General features: G+C 52.7%; 1 protein-coding gene across 1 annotated transcript in view; it reads right to left on the bottom strand.

Annotated features, from left to right (window-relative positions):
- Positions 1 to 267: 267 nt before the first annotated feature.
- STK10 (serine/threonine kinase 10) overlaps positions 268 to 21,454 on the bottom strand; it is a 39,162-nt gene continuing 17,975 nt past the window's right edge. Inside the window, exons 3-19 of the mRNA XM_054287871.1 lie at positions 14,764 to 14,812; positions 13,965 to 14,114; positions 12,264 to 12,336; positions 11,499 to 11,693; positions 10,420 to 10,501; positions 9,640 to 9,774; positions 8,231 to 8,953; positions 6,895 to 7,025; positions 5,585 to 5,708; positions 4,391 to 4,570; positions 3,647 to 3,739; positions 3,354 to 3,483; positions 2,827 to 2,951; positions 2,040 to 2,228; positions 1,635 to 1,760; positions 1,019 to 1,132; positions 268 to 913 (exon numbers count right to left, since the gene is read on the bottom strand). Coding sequence (XP_054143846.1) covers positions 773 to 913; positions 1,019 to 1,132; positions 1,635 to 1,760; positions 2,040 to 2,228; positions 2,827 to 2,951; positions 3,354 to 3,483; positions 3,647 to 3,739; positions 4,391 to 4,570; positions 5,585 to 5,708; positions 6,895 to 7,025; positions 8,231 to 8,953; positions 9,640 to 9,774; positions 10,420 to 10,501; positions 11,499 to 11,693; positions 12,264 to 12,336; positions 13,965 to 14,114; positions 14,764 to 14,812 — 2,760 coding nt within the window. The 3' untranslated portion in view covers positions 268 to 772. The remainder of the gene's footprint in view (positions 914 to 1,018; positions 1,133 to 1,634; positions 1,761 to 2,039; positions 2,229 to 2,826; positions 2,952 to 3,353; positions 3,484 to 3,646; positions 3,740 to 4,390; positions 4,571 to 5,584; positions 5,709 to 6,894; positions 7,026 to 8,230; positions 8,954 to 9,639; positions 9,775 to 10,419; positions 10,502 to 11,498; positions 11,694 to 12,263; positions 12,337 to 13,964; positions 14,115 to 14,763; positions 14,813 to 21,454) is intronic.

The following is a 21,454-nucleotide window of genomic DNA, read 5'->3' as shown; positions in this document are numbered from 1 at the left end:
TGGCTGTAACAGCCTTCACCCCATTCATCCCCAAGGCACATGGCAGTGACAGTCACTGTGTCACCGCAGGACTGAGCTGTCCCCAGTGTCCCCTCTGCACCTGCATTGCCTCAGAACCTACAGCTGGGCAGTGCAACCAGCCCAGACCAGGCTCTGATAGCACAGTTAGTGCCAGAGGGGCTGTGGTACCACTGGTCACAGCAAAGGAAGAGCAGGAGCATCTTTGGGAGGACACCCAGCCCCTTTCTGCACAGGCTGTGTGGAAAGAAAAAACCCAGCCCTCCCAAGGCAAAAAACCCCAAATCTCTGTCCCTCTGTGGCAATAAAAGGGCCATGGTGGAGAGGGGTAAGTCTAAGGCCAAGGTGAGTTTAAGACAATGCCAGAGCTGCTGTGCCCCAGGGCAGGCCGTACAAAGGACAGGGACAGGAGCAGCCAGGGTGCAGAGGGAGGTGACAACCCTGCCCCAGGGGCTGTGTCCCCTGATCAGAGTGGGCACTGCTGCAGCCTGAGCTGACAAACCCAGTGAGCACCAGGCTCACCCCAAAAGCATCCAGCCATCAGTGCAAGTGCAATCCAGAGAGGCTCCTGCCCCAATTCCCAGCCTGGAGCTCCTGGGAGAGCCACCCCAAGTTCCAGCCAGGGTCCCTCAGTGCAGAGGCCACGTTTATCCCAGGCTGAGGTGACAAGGGGCTGTGAGAGGCTCTTCCCAGTCCAAGCTGTCCCTGCAGCCCAGGAGGACACGGCCAGTCCCAGCTGGTGGCCTGCCAGGTGTTACAAGCTCTCTGAGGAGCTGAAGGGGATGAACTTGGCGTGTTTGGTTGGCGACACTGGCACCTGTCCATCGGCCTCCTCACTCAGCTTGAAGAACATCTCCTGCTCACGCTTCTTCTGGTTCAGCTCATCCTCCAGGGCCTTGAGCAAAGAGAACAACACAAGAACGGGGTTTGAGATGGTTCTGGAGCTATGGGGGGGCACTGTCCCCTCCAGCCAGCCAGGACACCCTGCTCACAGCCCCACCTTCTTCCGTGGTCTCAGCTTGTCCCTCCACTCCTTCATGTGCTGGTTGTGGTTCTCATCCAGGGACTTCAGCTTCTGCGTTTCATGCTCAATCAGGAGGTGACACTTCTCGTTCTAAAAACACATCAGCAAACACAACAGCCATCAGCAGCTGGAACTGTACAGCCAGTGGTCAAATGTTGGGTTAAGCTCTTTTCTGACTAGGAGATGGGGTAACAGAGGTGTTTTAAAAACTTTTATTCCATTTCCAGTCTCATGTGAAGGGTGAGACAATGCAGATGTTATAATTCATGCTATTACAATCAGAAGCTAATTATTTCTTAATTGTAATACATTATAAGTGTTTCTTGGCTTATCAGCTTTAGTCACATCTATTTCTTACAAACAGGAATTGTTGTGGGCAGAGACATTCAGAGCTCTGAGCTCCATGTTTAGACCCAGTGTGTTGGGCAGAGACATTCAGAGCTTTGAGCTCCACGTTTAGACAACGGCAACAAAACCCTCTCAAGACAAGAGTAAGGGGACATCAACCTCTGAGAGTCCTCTGCAGGCACTTCTGCAGAGGCTGAGCCCTGCACAGGCAGCTCTGGCAGCCCATGCCACGAGGGATGAGTACCTGGAGGTGCTGGAGCTCGTTGGTGTTGCTCTCACACTGGGCCTGCATGTCCTTCATCTGCGACTCGTGCTTCTGCTGCTGGTGCAGCCGCTCTGCCTTCTGCCTCTTCTCCTCCTGCAGGGCAAACTGGAAGACAGAAAAGCAGGTGCCCATGTAGGCAGCATTGCCCTGGCCTCTGGGGCTGCCTGAGAGACCAGCCCAGCTTCCATTATTGCACAGCAAAGGAGGAATTTGTGTTGCTTTGTCACGATGGAGGCAGCGCTGAAAACCACACACAACACCACAAAACAGAGCCCTCCAACCCAGCAGTAAGTTAGAATATGGAAACAGCAATTTCGGAAAATGCAGCTTTCTCCCCCCACACCAAGCCAAGCCTCATCTCCTGGTGCCTCTTCAGGCCCTGACCTGTTTGATCTTCTCCCTCTGCTCGGAGGCGGTGCCGCTGGAGTGGATGTGGAGGCTCTTCTTGTACATGGCCATGCGGGTCTTGCCCTCGCTGCGCTGGATCTTGGGCAGCCGGGCCTTCTCCTGCTGCTGCCTCACCTTCAGCTGCTCCAGCATGCGCTGGTTGTAGCGCTGCATCTGCTCCCTCTCCTGCAGGCACACGGGGCTCAGAGGGAGGGACGCCTCCCCAGAGCCCTGAGCAGAACGGGGACAGCTGGAGGGCACATTTGGGAGTAGCCTGGAGCTGGCTGGTGACACTCCAGAGGGATAAGAGGGGATGAACATGCTGGGATAGCAGAGGAGAAAGGCTGAAGTGCCAGTCTTCACTCCATGCTCTGGGAATCAACCATGTCAAATCCTGGGCAGTGGCAGATTTCCAGAAAATTTTTCTGGGGGGGAAAATTTCCCCCCAGAATTCGCAACTTCTTGCACGTTAAATGCACACAGCATAGAGCACATGTCCCAGGCAAGAAGGCTTCATTGCCTTCTTGACACCAGCTGTACTCTGGTCCCTTTTCATTAATAATCACCAAGCCCTTTAACTCCCAACCCACCCTTAGAATTACAGAATATTCTCGGTTGGAAGGGACCCACAAGGATTGAGGCCAGCTCTTAACTGAATGGCCCATATAGGGACTGAACACACAGCCTTGGTGATTTCCCCCCTTTCATCCTGGAAGGGAAGCGCCCAAGGACACCTGGACACTTTGCTGGCCCACGCCAGCATGGGAGGGTGTAAATCCTTCACCTTCTCGTGCTTCCTGAGCAGCTCGTGCCTCTGGAGGAAATACTGGTCCTTCAGCTGCTGCTTGATGAGCTGGTGCTTCTCCTGCTGCTGACGCTCCTCCAGATCCCAGATGGAAGCTTCCCTGTCTGTGGGGAGGAGCAGGAGCAGGAGATCACCCACCCTGGCCTCCCATCCTGGTCACACAAAGTGTCCCAAGCTCGAGAGACCTCTGTGCACACCAACAGCACAGCAGATGTTGGGGGTGACCATTCATCTCCTGTTTTCCATGAGAAATTGGTTGCAAACCATATTGGAACCTGATTTCTCGCAATTATGAGGCCTAATTGGTTCATATTTGTAAAGCACTTTGAAGATTAAAGCACTAAGTATTATTATTGTTAAACATTTAGACAGGACCTGGCAAAGCTGGTTTTTTCCACATCCCATCCTGGCAGCTTGCAGCTCTGTCACAGCATCTGCTGCGTGGGAAGAGCCAGGGCTGGATAAAGCCATGGCTGCAGCACTCCCTCCCAGCCTTTGCCACCCACCTCTCATCAGCTGCTGCTTCTTGTTGAGGCACTCACGCTCCTTGTCACAGATCTCTCTTTTGTTCTGGGCAATGATGTTCTTCATGGCCTGCTCCAGGTCCTCCTTCTGCTTGGCCAAAAACTCCTGTTCCTGTTAACAAACCAGCAGTGCCACCATGAGCTCTCCCTCTGCTGCAGCTTGGGAAGCAGCTGCTGGTGTTGCAGAACCTGCCGGTCCCTGCAGCAGGAAGGATGCTTTATTCTGCTGCACATTTCCCAGTCTTGGGGCTGGGGGGATGTTCCCTGAGTCTCACCATGGTTTGTTTTTTCTGGGTGAAGTCGTCCATCTTCGCCTTCAGGTTCCCTTTGCGCTGCTGCCGTGGCAGCTTCTCAACCTCGTTCTTCACCTGTGGGGAGGAAATTAAATTTCCCCGCAGGGCACTTCAGGCCAGGAACAACCCTACCTCCAGTCACTGAACAGCTCAGGAATCACCCAAAAGGCTCTCAGGAATCACCCAAAAGCACCTCAGGAATCGCCCAAAAGACTCTCAAGAATCACCCAAAAACCATGTAAGGAACCACCCAAAAGCAGAACTTTCCTCATAAAACACCAACTGCTTCCCTCTCAAGTTCTGCCACGAGAAATGCTGAACTTCCCAGGAAGAAAGAGGTGCAGGACATCACCTTCCCTCCCTCCCATCCCCAATCTTCACCTCCTTCTTCATCTGCTTGAGCTGCTCGAGGAAGCGCATGTGGTCATGCTCCTGCTGCAGGCAGAGCAGGAAAAGGAACCACCCAAAAGCACCTCAGGAATCACCCAAAAGCACTTCAGGAATCATCCAAAAGGCTCCCAAGAATCACCCAAGAGCACCTCAGGAATCACCCAAAACCACCTCAGAAATCACCCAAAACCACCCCAGGAACCACCCAAAATCAACACTTTCCTCATAAACCACCAACTGCTTTCCTCTTAAGTTCTGCCACCAGAAATGCCGAACTTCCCAAGAAGAAAGAACTGCAGGACATCACCTTCCCTCCCTCCCCCCCCAGATTTTCACCTCCTTCTTCATCTGCTTGAGCTGCTCGAGGAAGCGCGCGTGGTCGCGCTCCTGCTCCAGGCGGATGCGCTTGGCCTCCTCGCGCCGCCGCAGCCCGTGCTCCTGCTCCATCCTCTCGATCTGCTGCTTCTGCTGCCTCTCCAGGTTCTCCAGCTCCGTGTCGTAGAACTTCTTCTTGGCCTGCCCAGGAAAGGTGAGGGTTAGGGTTAGGGTTCCGGCTTCGTTGCGTTCCAAAAGGTTAAAAAGAAAAGTGAAAACAGAAAAATAAAAGGGTGCGGGGGGTTGTTCCTGCTTGGGTTGAGCCTCTTTAGAGAGGAGGGAAACTTCCAACCAGGCACCTCACAAGGTTTAGAGCACATTGAGCCTCTTTAGAGAGGAGGGAAACTTCCAACCAACATCTCACAACGTTGGCAACTCTGTGCTCTGACACTGAGCTGCTCCAACACTGAGCCTCTTTACAGAGCAGAGAAACTTCCAACCAGCATCTCACAACATTTGGAGCTTTATGCCCCAACATTGAGCCTCTTTACAGAGCAGGGAAACTTCCAACCAACCCCTCACGTTTGGAGCACATTGAGCTTCTTCACAGAGGAGGGAAGCTTCCAACCAGCCCCTCACAACGTCTGGAGCTCTGTGCTCCAACACTGTCCCCGTGCCATGGAAGGAGAAGATTTTTAAGGTCCCTTCCAACCCACACCATTGTGTGGTTAGCTACAATATTATTTTACTTCAACAGAAGGGACCAAATGTGTGAGGCCAGTTTATTCAATTTACACTCACAGCCTTGCCAGATTTCCTGCTGTCACACTCAGGCCGTGCTGCTTTCTTATTTAAAGTTTTTTTTTCCCTGTGAATTACAACAGCACTATAAACTGTTTCTCACAGTAGCCGTGAAGAGACATCAAAGAAAAGATCATTAAAGAGAGAAAGTCCAGAACAACCCTTTCCCTGCTACACCCCGCCAGGCAGAGGCTGCTAGTGCTTCCCAGGGTGCTTAATGCCTACAAAACCTCCGTCCTCCATCCATGCTTCACATCCCAACAGCCTTGGGTGCTTAATGCCCACAAAACCTCCGTCCTCCATCCATGCTTCACATCCCAAAGGTGTTCCTATGATGCTCAAGGCTGTTGCAACCCAGAGATTATCCCTGAGTTGGGTTCCCAGCTGATCCCCAGGGTTTCCCTGCCCTCCTACCATCATCTCCTGCTCGAAGCGCCGCAGCATCTGCTCCTGCTGCAGCTGGTGCTTGCTGTTCAGCTGGGCCTGGTTCCTGTGCTCCTCCTTCTGCAGCAGACGCAGCTCCCGCAGCTCCTGGCGCCTGCAGAGGGGCACGGTGGGCAGGGGCACACAGAGGTGCAGGGTCAGAGGGGTGTCATGGGAAGAGATGGGCACATCCACGAGCAGAGTGCTTCAGCAGGGAGTGGAAGCTGCAGCCCACAGCTTTGAGTACCCTGAGATGCTCTGAGCACTGGCAGGAGGGACATCCCAGCTGCCTGATGTGCTCTAGGCTCTGGGACACTGCAGGGAGCAGGATGCTGCTCATGGGAACTGCTGGAAAACCACCAGTTCCCACAGGTAAGGGCCTTTAGCATTCACAGCTTCCCAAACAAGCCCTGGCAAGGCTCCTGAGGAGGTTCTGCAGGCACTGGTGTCCCTCAAATACCCATTGTGCCAGCTGGGTTAGTGCTCACTGCTCCTCAAATCCCAAGCTGGACTGTTCTGGCCTGGCCTCTGGGCTCTGTATCCATTCTTATTCATACTTGGGTGGAAAAAAAGGCAGTTTTCCCAAATTCTGACCCATCTATGATGACATTGCATCCCTCCCCTCATCCAGCTCACCCAAAAGCACCTCAGGAACCACCCAAAAGCACCTCAGTAAATGAGCTCTGCTAATGAGCTTTTACATAAACCTGATCTTGGGGCTGAGGAATAAGGCAGCCACAGGGACACAGTGTTTAGGACAAATTATCCTCTCAGGAAGTCCCCGAGAGCAGTACAAGGGAGCCTGGAATTGGGCATCAAATGAAACAATTTGTATTTTAATTATTTTAAGGGCCTTTTCATTTCAGTGCTAGAAACAGCAGCGCCTCTTTCTGAGGATAAGTCAGGGAGATTTGAAAGCTGCAAGATCTGCAAAGGAGTCATCAAGCAGGGAGGATACACCCATGAATATTAAATAACGCTCCAGGAGTTTACAACTCCCTTGGCCATTCTGTTAATGAAGTCTGAGGAGATTTGAGAACAAAAGGGAGAGGAACATCTTGAGAAGATTTCCCAGCTAATTTCCACTGAGCCAGGCATCTGCAGCCCTGGGGACACATTCAGTCATCCCCAGAGGACAGAGCCAGCCACAACAAACCTCCCCTTGTCACAGCCTTGCTGCATCTTGAGCTGAATCCCTCCTTCCCCTGCCCAAGTGGGACCAAGACAACAAAGAGGACTTCAGCCGGATTAGCTCACAGAGAGGAAACCCTGCTCTGCCCCCATCCCAGTGCCCCACTTGCCTGAGGAACCTCATTTCTTCATCCTTCTTCTCGTCCTCGCTGATAATCTTGGAGGTGGTGACGCTCACCTCCACGCCGTCCACCACGAACTTGCGGGTGCGCTTCAGGGTCTTCTTCTGCAGCCGCGAGTCCTGGGGTGGCAGGGGGAGAGGAGGCCCTGAAGCAGCTCCCCAGGGCTGCAAGAGCTGCACTGGAGCCCTCAGAGCTGCACTGGAGCCCTCAGAGCAATTCTAGCGCTCTGTTATTCATGAGGAACATACATAAGAACAACACGGAGCACAAACCATCGGTGAGTTTGGAGATCCAGCCTGGCTACCAAACCATGGAGCAGCAGGACTTCCACCCTGAAGAAACCTGACCCACGTCCCAAAGACCCTTCCTCACCTTTCTCACGTGGTTTACCCACTGAAAAACCCAAAAAATCTCCTTTCCCCTTCAAAAGGACCAACTCAGAGAGCAAATTTCTGTGTGGCATCCTCTTCAAGGATTCCAGGTGTGCTGGAAAGGAGGAGGAGGAAATTCCTGTGCAAGAGCATCACATTTCCAGTCATTAGGGATTGCAGGCGGCTCTGGGGGATGCTGGCTCTCCAGCTCCCAGCAGGAGGTGGGGAAGGTTTTGCCAAGAAAGGTTTTCAGGCACGTTTCTGTGCCGGGAACTTCTCACTCATGGGGGCAACGTGACAAAGATCTTGTGCAACACTTCCCTCTGCCCCCTCAAGACACAGCATTTCTTCTCCTAGAGCTCAGCAAATACCATTCCAGTTATTTTGCCTCTTCCTCGAAGCCTTGCTGGCCTGGGCAGCTCCAGGTCAAGCATTCCCAGCCTCCAGGAAGCTTTAGCAAAAGCCAAGAAGCCTGGGAGGTCTTTGTACAGTGCCTGCTGACACAAACCAGGTCAGATGTTGGGAAAACTGAGAGGCACAAGCCCAGATGAGCTTTTCCCTGGGATCAGGAGTGCCGAGGAAGAGCAGCAGAGTGATGCACTATGGATAAAGTTTAGGGAGCCCCATTTGGGGTTTCACCCTTGAGCAAGGACAAGTCAGGATCATGGCGTGGTTACTGCACACAAAATAGACCCAAGACATCAGACTTCCCCTAGATTTCAGTGGCCTGGCACAGAAGAGGACACATGAACCTTCAGCAGCTCCACCAAGAGCTTCTCCTTCACCTGAGGACGTGCCACATGCCCCTGGCACAGCTCAGCCCAGCTGTGGATGCTGTGCTGGCCTGAGCCCAGCTGGGACAGGCAGCGTGGAAACAAACCCTGGAGAGCTTTCCCTGGGGAAGGGTTCCTCCCTCCTGCACCCTCTCCAGCACCCGCTGGCAGCACTCTCACCTTGAGGGAGATGGAGCCGCTCTCCCTGTTGAGGGACAGGTCAGCAGACAGGGAGATGGTGAGGTCCATGCTCTCGGAGGCCGAAGTGCTGCCGGAGTCCGAGTCCCTTTTGGAGCGGGGGAATGGCCCCAGGGGCTCCAGGCTTCCATTGGCCAGCTTCTCCTCGCTGAAGTTCTCCAGGAAAACACTCTCTGGTCGCTCCACCATGCTCTTCCTCTCCCCCATGCTCTTCCTCTCCCCCATGCTCTTCCTCTCTCCAAGGCTCTTCCTCTCCTCAAGGCTCTTCCTCTCCTCAAGGCTCTTCCCCTCCCCGATGCTCTTCCTCTCTTCAATGCTCTTCTTCTCTTCAATGCTCTTCCTCTCCTCGATGTTCTTCCCCTCCCCGATGCTCTTCCTCTCCCCAAGGCTCTTCCTCTGCTCCCTGCCAGGCCTGGGCTCCTTGTTCCCCTCCGTTGAGTTTCCCAAGTGTCCTGGCTGCAGGATGATGTCTGGCTTGTCCTGGGTGGCTGAGGGGGCCGATCTGGGTTTTGTGGAGTGGTTGCTCTCCAGTTTGTCACTGCTCACCCCTTTGTCTGAGGCTTTGTGGCTCTGGCTCTCTGTGGTGTCCCTGCCAGTGCCCATGGAGCCGTTGAGGGCTTTGGGCAAGGATGAGTCTGGAGGTTTCTCCCCATCAAAGCTCAGCTGGCTCACCTCAGAGGAGTCCCTCTTGTGCTTCCCAGGGGGCTGCAAAGACAGGCAAGGGCAGATGTTGTGTTTGGCACCACCACTCAACACAGCTGTGAGGGCTACATGGCACAGCAAGGTCACCCTGAACTGCACTGGGAGGGAATGTCCCTTTTAGGATGTCTGCCCTGGGATGCTTCCATCCTGCCCCAGGTTTGTGGCCCCAAGGATCCTGGGGGGAAGGAAGAGGAGCAATGAAAAAGCCCCAGAACCTGCACATCCTTAAGAGGCAGATGAGGAATTTGCACATCAAACTCCTTTTCCCATGGCTAACACCACTGTGGAGGAGCCAACTTCCCTTTGTGACAGAGGAGGGAGGCTGAGATGTGTCCCCAAGCAGCTCTGAGATGTCCCCTGCAAAGAGCCAAGCCCAGGGGCAGATCTGCCCAGTTCCCTCCACGTGCTGCTGCCTTTGCTTCCCCTCCAGTTTCTCCAGCCTGCATCAGGGCTTACTTCCCTTTTCCTTTTGTTTGTTAACCACTTTTCAGAGCCCCTCCTATGAGTGGGCACTGGGCCACCCCCAGCACCATTATTTCTCCATGCCCTTGGCAGCCACCACAACCCAGCCCCTCCCTGGCTGATCAACCACTTCCCCTCCACCTGATGTGACCCAAACCAGTTTTTGGAAGGTGAAAAAAGCACCAGGTTCTTTCCCTCAGAACAACCACGGCAGTGCAGCTGCTCACCGAGGCAGACTCGGAGGAGTCATCCTCCTCTGCTTCATCCCGGCTGTCCTCGATCTCCTCCATCACCTCAGCCTTGGCCTCGGCCACCAGCTCCCGCAGGGCCCTGTTGCTGGTGACCTTGCTGACAAAGGGATGCTGAAAACCAAGCACAGGGAAAGTGTCAGCTGGCCAAAGTCACACCCTGTGAGCCCAAGGAGGACTTCAGGCTTTCAGAGACTGAGGGGGTGGTTCCTTGCAGTGTCACTGGGATTTACCCCCAGAGGAATTCACAGGAGAGAACTGGGGTGAGGTTCAGGGCACACTGAACATCAGGTGCTCCCCAAAGCTGCTTTATGGCAGCAATTCCCCCCCCAAAAAAGCAGCAGTGGGATTTAGACAAGGGACATCTGCCCACAGAATGTCACCAGGAGCAGGGCAGGATCCCTGGGACAAAGAGAGCTTGGGGGGGGTTAAATTGGAATGGGGCTGGAATCACTCAGTGCTCACAGTGGGAACACACTGCTCACAGCAGCTTCCAGTTTTGCTGTGATTTTGGGAAGGGACAGGAGGAAAGGAATTGAGTTTCAAACAGGGCTAACAGCCCAAGCTGGCTGCCACAGGGATGTTTACAGGAGCTGCTTCTGCTCCACACGGTGTCCACAGGGGCTCTGCAGGTTGCTCCAAAGGGAAAAACATTGCTGGTCCATTTTGGACAGTTTTAATGGCTGAAAAGTGCTATGAACTTTCTAAACAAGACAGAAATAATCAGAATCCAGTCTGGGGTCACTGGTCTGTCCCTACCTCCAGCAGCTGGGCAGCACTGGGCCGGGTCTCTGGGTTCTTGTCCAGCGCCTTCTTCAGGAAATCTCTGAACTCCAGGGACCTTAAAACACAGCCGGTGGTGAGAAACTCAGCACACGAAAGGCCCCAAATAGCAGAGGGATCAGCTTGACCCCTCAGCAGGTCCTGCCCCAGCTTGCAACTGGCCACAATCAGCATTTTGCTCCCATGGGAAACCCTGTGCTCAGTAATTCTGATTATTTGTATGAGAAGCAGCACCAGGGCCAGGGCAGGGACCAGGTTTTGCCTTTTCCTGTGCTGGCAGCAGATGGTGGGGACTGAGCCCCAGGCACAGGCAGGACACAGCAGCTGTCCCCAAAGGAGCCCATGGCAGCAGGAGCTGCTTGGGGACAAGGAGCCATCCGGTGGGCAAGGGTGGCTGTGAAGGAGCAGGAGCCCCATAGGAGGGCACCCTCAGCCTGCAAAGTGCAGCTCTGAGCTGCAGAGTGTGGCCCTGATGTCACTCTTGGGCAGCTCCAGAGGCAGCTCCCACCGTGGCTGCTGCCTGTGACAATGACTGTGACAGGGCTGTGACAGGGCTGTGACTCCAGGGCTCTGCCAGGCATTTGCTGCTGGCTGACCTGCAGCAGCTTTTATCATTTAGAAATAAGTAAATTAATAAAATAAATAAATAAATAAATAAATAAATGAAAATTAGTGGCTTGTTTTCTTTAAATTAACTGGGTAATTTTCTTTTACATGCAGAAGTGGCTTTCCAGACTTCAGGGAAAGCAATTCTGGAGCTCATGGCCATCTCCAGCTTTAGAGAAAAACCTGCCTTTCACACACATGGCTTGTTCTGAGAACAGCCAAGGGGTCACCCCTGGTTTTTTGGGGGGTCTGTGGGTGAGCAGCAGCTCTCCCTGTGCTGCCTGGACCCTGTGAGCACAGCGTGAGCATCCTGCCCTCAGCCAGCACTGCCTTCCCAGGCCCCGCACACAGCTGGAGCTGGAACACAGCTAAACCCCTACCCAAATTAAAGAAAACTGCTAAAACCAACTGGTTTTTCTCTATGTGAGAGCTGGGAGGTGCCCCCTCACCATTTGGAGGGGCAGCTGAGCGTGGGCGGGTCGGACTTGGCGATCTTCAGCAGGACCCTCATGGGGTTCAGCTCGTGGTGGGGCGGCTCAATCTGGGCCATCTCGATCAGGGTGATGCCCAGGGACCAGATGTCAGCCTTGTAGTCGTAGGGAGTGTCCTTCATGGTCTCACACATCACCACCTCCGGGGCCATCCTGCGAGGGGCAGGGCAGCAGCAATTAAATAACCCACAAATAACCCACGCCCACAAATAACCCACAGGGCTGCAGGAAACACAGCTGTTCCTCCCAGAGCTGTAGAAAACACAGCTTTCCCCCCCAGCCCTGGGTTTCAGCATCTTTTCCACGGGGTGCAGCCCCCTCCCTGCTCCCCAGAAAACCCCCAGGCCGTTGACATCTGGCGCGGATGTTGCCTCAGAGCATCAATTAATCCCTGGAGTTCCACTCCTCCAGCAAGCTGGGTGATTTAGAGGTTGTGTTTCTTGTTCCCATGTGCTTGGAGTGGCTTCAAAGCCCATGTCAGCCCCGGGATGGGGAGAGCACACTCGTGTGACCCTCGCTGCAAGCCTGGAGCGCTGTGACCCCTCTGCAGCACACAGAGCTCTCACAGCTCTGCTCAAGGAAAACCCTTGAAATGTGCAAGAAAATGGCCAAGAATCCTCATTGAGACCCTCCCACCCTAAAGCAGAGTGGCCCAACACCCCTCAAAGCTCCAGAGCAAAGCTGATTTTTAGGAGTGGAGCCCTCCACGAGCAGGGCACTCACCAGTAAGGGGTCCCAATGAAGGAATCTCGCTTCTGCAGGGTTTTCATGTTCTTGGCAGACACCCCAAAGTCAGCTGCAAAGAGCAGTAACATTAGAGGCTGGAGGAAAGCTGGAAAAGCCTTCTGAGTTAGCACACTTGGCTGAGACACAGGCTGGAAAGCAAACAACACACACTGATGCTATGGGCTGTGTCCTCTGAGCTGAGCATCAGGAAAAAAACTCAGTTTGGGGTACATGACCCCCAGGATTTTCCTCTCCCATGTGCTATAAAACAGGCACAACAACCCCCTCCTGCCAAACCTTACACGTCTGTGAGGAAATGGAGCTCTTTGCTGCAAACAAAAGCAGCTCCATGGCAGATTTCAGGATTATTTCCTAGCAAAAAGTCTGATTTTAGAGCAGAAAAGTCAAAGTGCTGTTACATTCCTCCACAGCAGATTTCAGGATTATTTCCTTGCAAAAAGCCTGATTTTTAGAGCAGAAAAACCAAAGTGCTACATTCATCCACAGCAGATTTCAGGACCTATTTCCTAGCAAAAAGCCTGATTTTAGAGCAAAAAGACCAAATTGCTGTTCCATTCCTTCTCTCCCTGATTTGTCCCTTCTGAGCTCAGCCAAAGTTAAATTGGTCAGACCTGGAGGGGGTTCAGAGCTCACACAGTGGGTTTGCTCTCTGGGACAGCCCTGGGGGCAGCTGGAGGAGCTGTCACCCATCCCCAGCCTGAGCTCAGGGTGTCCCTGCCTGTCCTGCACACAAACCCAGCCTCTCCTCCCTCCTGCAGCACTCATTGGGTGCCAGCTGAACTCCAGAGCTGGCAAAGGAACCCTCTGGCAAGGCTGCCCCTGTCACCACCAAAGCTGCTGTGCAGATAAGAGGAATTCCTCCAGCTCCCAGCCCTGCCAGCTGGCACCCCCTGCTCAGGATGCTCAGCAGGCCAAAACCCACAGAAATCGGGTTCAGAGAGGGATTAAATAAATTCAGGGAGGAAAAATCCATCGGGGGGCTGAGCTGGCTGTGCCATGGGGGCTGCAGCTCCATTTGCCTTTCCATGGAACAAAACCTTCCCCTCCTTGGGCTGCTGCTCCTCCTGCAGCAGAGAGCATCCCTCAATGCCAGCACACTCAGGTGTGGTATTTTCTGGGGTCCCCCATGGCAGGAAGGAATTAATCTGACTCCATGTTCTTAGAAGGAATATATAATATATTATATTAGAAGGAATATAATTTCTTAGAAGGATTATATTATATTATATTATATTATATTATATTATATTATATTATATCACATTACATTATATATGCTATACTAAACTATACTAAAGAATAGAGAAAGGATACAGACAGAAGGCTACAAAGAATGATAATGAAAAACTCATTACTCCTTCCAGAGTCCCAACACAGCTGGCTGTGATTGGTCATTAAGTCAAAACAATTCACATGAAACCAATGAAACAACCACCTGTTGGTAAACAATCCCCAAACCCATCCCAAAGCAGCAAAACACAGGAGAAGCAATCAGATAATTCTTGTTTTCATCAGATAATTATTGTTTTCATTTTTCTCTGAGGCTTCTCAGCTTCCCAGGAGCAGAAATCCTGGCGAAGGGATTTTTCAGAAAATGTGACAGTGGCACTCAGGGACACCCAAACCCCACGGATCCAGCTCCAGCTGTCCCTGGGGGGGTGCCAGGCACTGACTCACCCAGCTTGATGTCCCCATCCTGGGTGAGGAGCACGTTGCCAGCCTTCAGGTCCCTGTGGATGATCCTCTTGCTGTGCAGGTAGTGCAGAGCTTCCAGCATCTGGCGGCAGATCACCTGGATCTGGGGCTCAGTCAGGGCCCTGTCCAGCTCTGCAGGGAGGGACAGGGGGTCACACAGGGCAGGGATCAGGGGATGCTCACCTGAGCAGCAGGAAGGGCCAGGTCACCCAGCAGGGCATGGCAACGCCACTGTCCCTGTGCCAGAGCAGCGGGGGATGATGGAAATCAGCTTGTAAAGGTGATTTATTCCTAAGGCAGCACTTGCAGCAGGATTTCCACCTCCTGCAGCTGCTGGGAATGCTCTGTGATTCAGTGATTCCATTTCTGCTGCTCACAGGGATAGGAGTGACCTCCCTGCTGAGGAGCAGAGAGCATCCCTCAATCCCACCACACTCAGGTGTGGTATTTACTGGGGTCCCCCGTGGCTGGAAGGAATGAATCTGACTTCATGTTCTCAGAGGAACATGGAGTCAGATTCATTCCTAATCTTAATATATTATATTATATTCAACATATATGATATATATTCAAAATATATTATAATATAGATTTAATATATCAATATATAAATATATTAATATATAATAATACAAGATATTAATTTATATTGATTATAATATAATATATTAATTTATATAATATATAATGTAAATATATATAATATATATTTATTGTATATTATATTATATTATATTATATTATATTATATTATATTATAATTGGGCACAGCTGCACTCACCCAGCATGGTGGCATCCACGGCCCCTCCCGGGCAGAACTCGATCATGATCTGGGGGGGCAAAGAGAGGGTTAAAGCCAGGCTGGGTCCCACGGGGCAAGGGGAGGGCAGAGGAGCAGAGCTGGGTTGGCTTCCCTGATTCCCTGCCAGCTGTGAGAGCTCCCCTTGGGCACTGCGAGGAGCTCCCAGCCCTGGGGTGAGGTGCCCAGGGACCCTCTGCCAGGTGCCACCCTCTGCCCGGCTCCCAGGGTCCCTCCCGGGGCTGGGGCACCCCCAACACCCCGTACCCGGTGCCCACAGGATTTGGGGCTGCTCCCGTTCCATCCCTCCCCTGGCTCGGGGAGCAGCGCTGCCAGCAGGGTGGGATGACTGTCATAGCTGCGAGCTGACGTGGCTCAGAGGCTTCAGAAAGGGCTTTCCCTGCCAAGGGAGGGATGGGGAGGGCTCTGGTGTCTTTAGGGAAGGGTTTTTAGCTGTTTTTATTTCCCCACATTGCTCAGTAGTTCGTTGCTCTCTCATTTGGAGCAGTTTGAGGGGAAAGCGTGTCAATAAACAGGGAGAGCACATTCCCCAGATGCTGCCTTTCCCCCGGGGATGTGCAGAGCCCTGCCAGTCCCACACATCTGCTTGCCATGAGTTGTCCCCAGCACCTCAGGGATGCAGATCCCCTCCCCTGAGCTCTGCACAGGCTCAGCCATTCCCTGCTCCCCTCTGGGGCTGCTCAGACCAACTGATTACAATTTCAAACAGCCAGGGATTACAAGAGGTGCTTCACCTCTCCAAGCAGCTCTGCTCCTCGTGGAGGTGACACAGAGTGCTGAAATGCCAGAGGTGACTCTGAGGACAGCCCTGAGCAGTGTTTACAGCTCAGCTCTCTAAACCCATCCACAGGGGTCACATCACTCAGAGCACCTCCAAGCACTGGCCCAGGAGCTCAGGGGAGAAGGTTCAGGCTCCATTTCTCATGGATTGATCCTGCAGCTCCAGGAGAGCCACATCCCACCCCTGAGATCCCCTGCTTGGGGACAATGGGGAGCAGGACAGGGCTGCAGCACAGCTGGAACTGCTTTGGACACTCAGCCCAGGGCCAAGGAGCCAGAGAGGGACAAACTGAGGGGACAAACCTGGCCAGGGGTGACAGAGGCACCACTGGAGGAGAGTAACCAGGGCCAGGGATGAAACAGGCAGGTGGGGAGAAATATTTGGGAATAAGATAGCTGAACCACTCCCAAAGCAGGAGAACCAATGCCCACCCATGCAGGTGAAGCCTGACAGGAGAGATGGGGCCAGCAGAGCATCAATGGGACATACCAACACTTGGTTGTTGTTTAATATCTTAAACCAGAGCAACAGCAGGTTCCTGAGCACATGGAAAGGCAGGAATTGTCCCCAGGCACAAAACTGCCCTGTGCCCCACTGTCACCCCAAACAGCCCCAGGAGCAGCATTCCCACCCATTGTTTTTGTGGTGTTCCTCACCACATTCATCAGAGCAGGAGAAAGCAGCAGTGGCCACCAGCCCTTCCTGGGCTGCTCAGAGCAAACCTCACAAAATTCCAGCCAGGTTTGCAGCTGGCAGTGAGGAAATGAGCAGCACCAGTCCCTCTGGAGCAGCGTGACCCTGTGTGTGCATCCAGGCACAGCAGAATGCAGCTGGGCACTGGGAGACTTCCAAATGGGCATTTTCAACTCCCAAATGGGCATTTTCAACTTCCAAATGGGCATTTTCAACTTCCAAATGTGCATTTTCAACAAGGGCAGAGATGCCAAAGAATAATTGTGAGTGTGGCCAGAGCAGCTGAAAAAATAACGAGCTGGTTTCAGCCCCAAAAATGCGATTTAAACAAACAGAGCTGGCCATGTCCCAGACCATCCTGTGAGCACACTTCCTTCAGGAGCAGGGCCAGCCTGGAGAGGGCTCTGCCATGGAGGTGACAGCAGCGGTGTGTGAGAGCTGGGAGCACCCACAGCTCCTCCTCCTGATGCTGCTCAGGGCCCTGAGGGTGTGCAGGCAGCAAACATCCTGTTCCTAATGATTTCCTGTGCACAACAAACCCAGGGGCTTCCAGGATTTTAGTGCAGAGGAAATCATTGTCCCAGGAAATCCAGGCACTTCCTCAGCCCAGCAGCTGGGGGGACACAGGGTTCCTGAGCCATATCAAAGCTCCTACAAATCCACCGTCCATGTTTTGGCTTCCAGTCCATACAACCACCCAAAAAATCACATTTAGCTCCATTTCTGAGTTATCTGAGCCACACAACAGAGTGACAACCACAGCCCCAAATCAGCCCCAGCCAAGGGGCTCAGAACCCCCTGGGCTCACTCACTCCCAGCTCCTGGGGATGCTCTGGCTGCACACACAGAACAGATTTGGGCTGAAATAGAAAGGAACTTGCTGTCACTACCTGTGAAAACCTTTGTGACGGTTTCAATAAAACATGTGAAACAAAACAAAAACACTGAGGTCTGCATGCAGGCACCACAAAACCTTTCCTTTTCGAAAAGCCTTTCCAACAGGCAACACTAAACTGAAATTCATAAGAGAAAATCCACTCAAGTTAAATGGTGGTCACCTCGATTTTTTCCATGGCTCATCTTAATCCTGTGCTCACCACAGCAGGATCTGGAGGCATTTTGGGTGACAAAAACCAAGGAACAGCCTCTTTTGCCCAGGTACTAATAAACATTAAATTTAATTTAATAAGAGAAATTCCACTCAAGTTAAAGGGCTTTGCTGGTCACCTCGATTTTCCCCATGGCTCATCTTAATCCTGTGCTCACCACAGCAGGATCTGGCGGCATTTTGGGTGACAAAAACCAAGGAGCAGCTTCTCCTGCCCAGGTGCCCCCGAGGTGGCACCGAGCCCCAGCTCACTGCTGCCACTCTGGGCAGGACAGCTCGTGCCTTCTGGGCATGTCTGGAACTTTCTCCATGGCTAAAACAAAGAGCAAAACCACACACACAAAGCTTATCTGGAGAGATAATGTCACCAAACAGTGCCCAGTGGCCAAGGGTGGGACAGCTGCTGGCCCCAGCAGGGTTTGGCTCTTACTCACTCAGAGAGCAGTGCCCACAAACCTTCCCTGGCAGGCAGGAAGGGCCAGGGGGTGGAAAGCAAAAGCCATCCCTGTGTGGGGGGATTTGTTCCCTGTTGGTGTTCTGAATATCTGTGAACACACATGGGGTTATGGGGAAATGCTGTGCTGGATGTGCAGTGCAGCCCTGCAGCAATTAAGGAATCTCATTAAGAGCCTCCAGGAGGTCATGGAAAGGGTTCAGACCCCTCTGCCCATCATTTGTGGGATCGTTGTGTGGGCAGGAGGGGGAGATGGGAGGGTTGGAGCACATGGAGAGAGAGCTAGGGAAGGAAAAGCTGTCAGGTTCCCTCCTTGCCACCCATCCCATCTGCTCCACCTTATCTCACATGGTGGGAGATTGCAGGGGCTGGGATTGTCCAGGCTGGCTCTGGGGACATCTCAGATTTTGGGTTTTATTTGCCTTAATGAATTAGTTTCAACTTGGGGGCCCAGTGCAGGATCAGGGCTGGACTGTGACGATCCTGGTGAGTCCCAGTGCAGGGTAAGGACTTTGATGATCCTGGTGAGTCCCAGTGCAGGATCAGAGCTGGACTTTGATGATCCTGGTGAGTCCCAGTGCAGGATCAGAGCTGGACTTTGATGATCCTGGTGAGTCCCAGTGCAGGATCAGAGCTGGACTTTGGTGACCCTGGTGGGTCCCTTCCAGCTCAGGGTACCCTCAGGTGATTCTGTGACACCATCACAAGACCTGCAGCCCCCAGTGGGCACAGGGCCCTGCCATTCCCCCAGACCCCCCCAGCCTGGCCCAGGAGCTGAGCACAGCTCCAGCCCTCACCATTTCCTCCCAGGCTGCAGCAGTGGGGCCCTCTGTGTTTGTGTGGAAGCCACAGCATCCTGCTGCACCCACGTGGCCCTGCCACGTTTCTGGGCCAGCTCTGAGGTGTCCTTGTCACCCACAGTGGAAAGCACCCCCAGCACAGCCTTGGGCTGGCACGCAGGGGCTGCGGAGATAAGAGAAACCAAACCTGATAAAGGAAACTGTGCTGCACTTGCAGAGAGAGCTGGGGAAGGAAATGTGTCAGGTTCCCTCCTGCCACCCATCACACCTGGGCCACCTTCTCTGCATCCAGATGTGGAACTGGCGCAAACCTCCAGGAGTAGGGGGATTTGGAGCTGGCAGTGCCTGTACCTGTTCTGTGCCCCTCTCACTGCCACCCATCACACCTGGGCCACCTTCTCAGCATCCAGAGCGGGGAATTGGCTCAAAGCTCCAGGAGCAGGGGGGATTTGGAGCTGGCAGTGCCTGTACCTGTTCTGTGCCCCTCTCACTGCCACCCTCACACCCACAGCTCCTCCCTGTGTGCAGCACCAGCACAGCTGCAGCAGCCAGGGCCCCCCAGCTCCTCAGGCTCTTTCCCTTCTCCCTTTGCTGTGGTTCTGCTGAATGTGAAGGAATCCTGGCTGCTTTTCCTGTGAGTGGGTGGTGGTGCCAGGAAAGCCCTGCTGGGCACTCCTATGGGCACATCTGGCTCCTTCCTCTGCATGCCAGGGAGCACTGGGGTGTCCCTGTGGTGTCCCTGTGGTGTCCCTGCAGTGCAGCAGGGCTGGGGCCAGCTGGGACACTCCTTTTCCAAGCCCTGCTCCAATCTGGAAATCACCCAGGTGGAAATCACTGCTCCACCAGATGGGCTCACCCAGAGCCAGGCTGAGCTGCTCCTGCTCTCTGCTGGGGGCTGAACCCCAAAATCCATCCCAAACTCATTCCTGGAGCCCACAATGTGATGGTGTTCACAGGGGTCTCAGGATGAGGGAAGAGATGAGGATCTGACTCCATGTTTCAGAAGGCTGATTTGTTATTTTATGATATATATTACATTAAAACTATACTAAAAGAATAGAAGAAAGGATTTCCTCAGAAGACTAGCTAAGAATAGAATAGGAAAGAATGATAAAACCTCTGTCTCGGATTCTCTGTCTGAGCCAGCTGGGCTGTGATTGGCCATTAATTAGAAACAACCACATGAGACCAATCACAGATGCACCTGTTGCATTCCACAGCAGCAGATAATCAATGGTTACATTTTGTTCCTGAGGCCTCTCAGCTTCTCAGAAGGAAAAATCCTAAGGAAAGGATTTCTCATAAAAGATGTCTGCGACACCACGAGGCCAGAGCAGCGCCAAGACAAAAGGGGACAACACCCAAAGGCCACTGTGATCTGCAAAAGCCACCAGCTCCAGCTGCAGCCAGCCCATAGCAAGCACACAGAGGGCACAGAACAATCCAGAAGCCACCAAAAGCCTCTTGGCTGCCCCAGAGCAGCACAAATGTCAAAAGCTGGCCTGACATGGCAAATATGCTGTAGGTGGAAGTGAAATAATTCTCTCTCTGTAAGAGAAGGCTCCAAGCTTGCCAATTTTCCCTCACGGACAAGGACACCATTCAGAGACTTTAAATATAATAAACCTTTTCTGCCCCCCTTTGCTGGACAAAATAACCTACAGAGAAAAATATTTGAAATCAGAAATGAAGAAAGGCTGTCCCCATAAGGGGTGGGGGGAAGAAGATGCAGGGCAGGAAACAAGGAACACAAAGTTTAGGGAGTTTCAGAGTAAGAAAACTTTATGGAGAACAAAGTCAATACTCCTGGCAAAGTGCTGGGCTCCCTGCTGATCTGAAGGAAACTGGGGATGAGTTCTGCACATTTAAATCACTGCAAGATGACAAAATGTTTCCTTGGACTGCCCCCCACAGATGGCAGAAACATTCCCATCCCTACTGCAATGCTGGCAGCACAAATTGAAACTCCTTTGAGTTCAACCAAATGGTTTTGATGTTGCAAAAAGCTCCTTGTGCTGCTCGGAGGGCCGTGAGTGGGATCCCTTTTCTCACCAAGTTATCAGCATTTGGAGGCCACTGAGTTCACTTTGTTACGGGACGGGAAGCAAAACTCCAAGAATCGTTTCAGATATAAACAGCAAAAAGGAAGAAGTTGCTGCTTCAGTGGGAAGATGCCCCAAGTGCCCTGTGTCAGCATGTGAGGGAGATGAGGCATCTCAGAGGGCAAAGCTCACTGGCAGAGCTGGAGTTTGACCCAGCACAAGTTTCCTGGTGGCTTTTATGGAGTCAGCAGCTCCAGCACAGCCCCAGAGCCTCACCTGGCCACGAGGAGAATGCAGCGAAGGGCTGGCAAAGGGCTTGAGGAGTTTTCCACTCCTGCCTGGCATCTCCCTAGAAACAACAACCCCTTGTCCTAATCATGCCCAATTTCCAGCATGAGGTGCCTGGATCTATCACACAACCTGAGTGTTGCTGGTTAACAGTTCCAGGGCTTTTTAAAAACAACAATTACTTTTCCTAATCAGCCCCAATTCCCAGCACGAGGTGCCTGGATCCATCACACAACCTGAGTGTTGCTGGTTAACAATTCCAGGGTTTTTTTAGAAACAACCCTTTGTCCTAATCAACCCTAATTTCCAGCACAGGGTGCCTGGATCCATCACACAACCCTGACTGTTGCTGGTTAACAGTTGCAGTGAGGGCTTTGAAGTCAATGGATCACTCCAGGCCACGAGGTCTGCAAAAGGACATCCCTCCCTCCCTGCAAATGACAACTTTCAGGCTATATCTGACACAGAATAAAGTTTAAACCTGCA

The sequence above is a fragment of the Melozone crissalis genome, unplaced genomic scaffold, assembly GCF_028551555.1.
Source record: "Melozone crissalis strain CALT ecotype California unplaced genomic scaffold, PUWL_Pcris_2 ptg000061l_1, whole genome shotgun sequence".
Classification (NCBI taxonomy): Eukaryota; Metazoa; Chordata; class Aves; order Passeriformes; family Passerellidae; genus Melozone; species Melozone crissalis.
The sequence above is the reverse complement of the archived record's forward strand: the minus strand, read 5'-3'. Positions and strand labels throughout refer to the sequence as shown.